This window comes from Stegastes partitus, unplaced genomic scaffold (genome assembly GCF_000690725.1).
Source record: "Stegastes partitus isolate 25-593 unplaced genomic scaffold, Stegastes_partitus-1.0.2 Scaffold3925, whole genome shotgun sequence".
Lineage (NCBI taxonomy): Eukaryota > Metazoa > Chordata > Actinopteri > Pomacentridae > Stegastes > Stegastes partitus.
Genome location: NW_007581656.1, coordinates 1 through 4027, shown reverse-complemented (window position 1 = coordinate 4027; position 4027 = coordinate 1). Strand labels below are relative to the sequence as shown.

At 45.0% G+C, this 4027-nt stretch overlaps 1 protein-coding gene across 1 annotated transcript; it reads right to left on the bottom strand.

Moving 5' to 3' along the window:
- Positions 1-104: 104 nt before the first annotated feature.
- On the bottom strand, positions 105-2735 carry LOC103376345 (receptor-type tyrosine-protein phosphatase-like N; the record flags this gene model as incomplete). The annotated part of the gene is made up of 9 exons (XM_008306718.1): positions 2379-2735; positions 2067-2214; positions 1896-1969; positions 1657-1734; positions 1428-1547; positions 1173-1339; positions 406-459; positions 260-324; positions 105-178 (listed from the first exon to the last, which is right to left on the bottom strand). Coding segments are annotated over exons 1-9 (1137 nt in total), but the record flags the coding sequence as incomplete, so codon positions are not given.
- Between the last annotated feature and the right edge of the window lie 1292 nt (positions 2736-4027).

Here is a 4027-nt window from a genome sequence, read left to right as displayed (position 1 = left end):
GATTGTCGCAGCTGTGATCTGAGTTCGAATCCCACCCGTTGCGGTGGGGTTCAGGGGGGATATTTATTTTTTTGTACACTAATTAAGACTCTAAGAAGTGGTACCTTGGTGCGGACCATCCCAGGTCTCTGGTCTCTGACGTGCTCCAGCGTCGCGGCGATGTCGATCTCCTTCACACCTGAGAGGAAACAGGCTGATTAAAAGTGGATCACAGGAGCAGAATAACCACGAAACAAACAGACTGACATGTGGAGCTGACCTTTAGCCATGCGGTTCAGGACCATGTCGATCAGGATGTAGGTCCCGGTCCGACCTGTTCCGTCGCTGTGGAAACACAAGACAACCTTTACCCGACATCCCCGAATCACACTGAGCAGACTGCGACGAGACGCTTCAGTTCCTTACCTGCAGTGGACGATGATGGGGCAGGACCGTCCTCGGTAGCATTTATTCACCTTCCTGAGGACAGAAAACGACAATGATTGGTGGTTAACAGACGACTAAAGAAAAACCGTCTATCAATTTCTTCAATTCTTAGGCATGACTTTAGGCTCTTTCATAGATTATACAAATTATATCTTTCTTTTTAAGTGTGTTTTACTGCAGACTGCTAATAATTTAAATCTATGAAAGAACCAAGATAGATAGATAGATAGATAGATAGATAGATAGATAGATAGATAGATAGATGTGGGGGGTAAAGGGGGAGGTTTTCGGGGCAATGGACCTCCTGCTGCAGCCACATCAGTCCATGATCATTTTTGTGACTATGCAACTGGACCCAGACTACTAGCTGCAAACCACAAGAATGACACAGACTGATATGTTGAAAAACTAAACCACCTCCATCGCACAGGGTGGGGAGGGGGGTTAGGACACAGGGGAACAGGTAGGAGAGGGGGGAGGGTATGGAAGGTTACTGGCTTTAATCTGCTGTCTACATCTGGGCCAAAGACAGAAGAAAGTAAACATCTGGTGCATCTCATATTATTAGAATACGGTGGAACAAGACTTACACAGCTCAACACTTGTAAGTGGAAGTGTCTAGGGGACACTTCTCACTGGGTTTGATATATTTCAGCTTATGTGCATTTAGCATTGAACTTTTTTCCACCTCTTTCTAATGACAGGAGATGCCCCCGCAGCATGTGGACCTGCAGCAGCTGCAGTACCTGCGGAAGTCCAGCAGGGGGCGCGTGGAGGTGGGGATGCCCTGAGCCGGCCAGCTGAGGAAGTGGAACTGAGTGAGGGTCCTGGTCTCCTGCGTCTGGACGTTCTTCAGGTAGAAGCTGCGCACCAGGAAGTCGTTGCACCAGATGTGCTCCGACACCAAGTTCACCTGCGAACGCGACACGCTGATCACACATGTCTGAACCAACACGCCAGTCCAAACACACACACACACACACACACAGGGGCGTGCTCACCTCGTAGATGTGATAGAGGGACGAGCCTTCGTCGGGCCAGTAGCGGTCGCACTGCTTCTCTCCGTCTTCCACCAGAGCCGTCATCATCACGATGACGGTGCAGCCGTTCTCCCAAACCATCTGCAAGCAGCACACACTCATTTAATCTGAAGCTCGTCCTGTTGAAACACTTTCCTCAGGATTCATATTTTAAAAAAGACGGTTTGAGATCATAGTTTCCTGTTTGTACCTGCCAGAAGTCGGAGATGGTGTGTGACAAGGGGCCCTGGGTGGCGATGTAGGCCGGCATCCGGGGGTCGTGTTCGATCTGCAGACATGGAAAAGAATCACTAAATGTGGATTTACTGGAGCTACAGCATGCTGCTAGGAGAGCTTCTGTTCTGTCAAACACATCCTGGAGTGTTGCTTTAACTCTGTTTAGCAGGACATTCAGGATGAACTGAGACAGACAGCGTTCCTCAGACGTACGATGGTGCTGGCGTTGATGTAGTCCGACCGAGACGGGTTGATCTCCGCCTTCAGCTTCACCCGCGAGTGGTCGTCTGCAGGACAACGGTGACATTCAACATTTAAATCCCAGTTTCATAAACTACCCTGAAACTCTCCATAAAGCATAAAGCTGGATGAGGTTGAACTCACAGGGCACCGAGTCGGGGCAGCGGTTCTTCTTGGCGTTGGCGTCGCTCTGGGCCACGGACACGGCGCTGGGCTCGGCCTGGTAGGAGCACAGAGCCTCCCACTCCTTCATCAGACGGTCCTTGTTCCTCAGGTGGTCCTCCATGTAGGCCTTCAGAAACAGAGCTCGTTATCACCCAGGTTTCAAAAAGAACAACATCTCCTATCTGGTGTTATCTTGTATTCAAGCATCTACGCAGCGAACAAAGACAGAACATCTCGGTTTGAGCTACTCTGGGGTTGGATCAGCCATCATGCTCCGGTCCAGGCACTGACCAGGATCATGTGTCCGGTGGAGATGTCCATGTTGGCCTGAGCCGGCTCCTCGCACCAGGACGGGGTGCTGCTGTGGGAGCTGGGACTGGGCTGAGCTCCGTCGCTGAACTGGGACGAGACGCTGCTGACCCTGGAGTCGGCTCCTCCTCCTGCTGCTCCTCCCGTCGCTCCTCCAGCGCCTCCTGCTCCTCCTCCGGCGCCCCCGCTCCCTCCTCCACCTCCGCTCGCTCCCCCCACGGCGCCCAGAGCTGCAGCCTCCAGCCGCCCGAAGGCGCCTTTGGAGGCCATGTGCTGGCGACACAGGTCCTGGTGAGCCGGGCAGGAACACGTTACACCGCTTGTGTCTTTGGTTTTCATTTCAAGTCATCGTCTACGTGCTTTTATTGTGAATTTCTCTACTGTACTCATCAAGTTTGTCAGCTTTCAAATGATTGTTTTGGGAGAACAATTCACTGCTTGTCACTGTGTGAATAAATGTTTATTTTGAACCTTCTGGTCTGCTGTGACATCCAGACTGATTGATTATTTTAATCTGAATGTTGATTAACATTATCACCTATATAAAGATAAATTACTACTTTTTTTAACAACTATTTTAACCATTCTACCATATTTATTCACAGTTTCATCTAAAATGTGGTCTTTTATATAAATTATCCATATTACATCTGTATGTATGACTTTTAGTTACTTCATGATAATTAATTAGTTTGAAAACAACATATTTATTTCAACTGTTTTTAACTTTTAGAGCTCATCATTAATCTATTATTACCTCCGCCAAGGAGGTTGTGTTTCGGCCGGCGTTTATCTGTTTATCTGTTTGTTTGTTTGTTTGTTTGTTAGCAAGACAACTTGAACAGATTTTCATGAACTTTTCAGGAAATGTTGATACAATGAACAGATGATGACATTTTACTGATGTTCTGGTTTACCGTCTGGTTGTTTTCTCTTAAAACTGTAATTCTGTTAAGTGTCACAGTGTCGCCGTTTGTCCACCAGATGGAGCTCTGACTCCATTCAGTCCTTCAGTCCTCACCGCTGTCTTCTCAGTCATAGAGGAGGAAGCTACAGCCAGACTACATTTTTTCATTTAGCTGGCTTTTTAAACAAACAAAAGAAAAACCAATGTAGTATTTTTAGCTAATGTTTCGATTATTTTTACTTTATTTTTTACTTTTAATTAACCATCTATTCTCTTTAGCTAAAGATGTAGCTAATGCTACTTATTACTTTTAATTAACCATCTATTCTCTTTAGCTAACGATGTAGCTAATGCTACTTATTAGTTTTAGCTATAATTATGAGTTATAGTTAATTTGTTACTTTTGCTATTTATTTCTTTGAACTAACCATTTTATTTTTTTACTTTAGAGGACTATTTTTTATTTTTAGCAAACAGTTTGATGTCTTTAGTTAACCATTCAAACCATTACTTTCAGCTAGTTGTGTTGCTAATGCTACTTACTAGTTTTAGCTAAATATTTATTTCTTTTTTGCTAATCATTTATTAATTTATAATTTTGATAACCATTTAAGTTATTTACTTTAGCTGACTATTATTTTTTAGCAAGTATTTATTGTTTTTATTTTTAGCTAACAATTACTTTCAGCTAATTGTGCTAGCTCTTAGCTTTAGCTACCTGTTA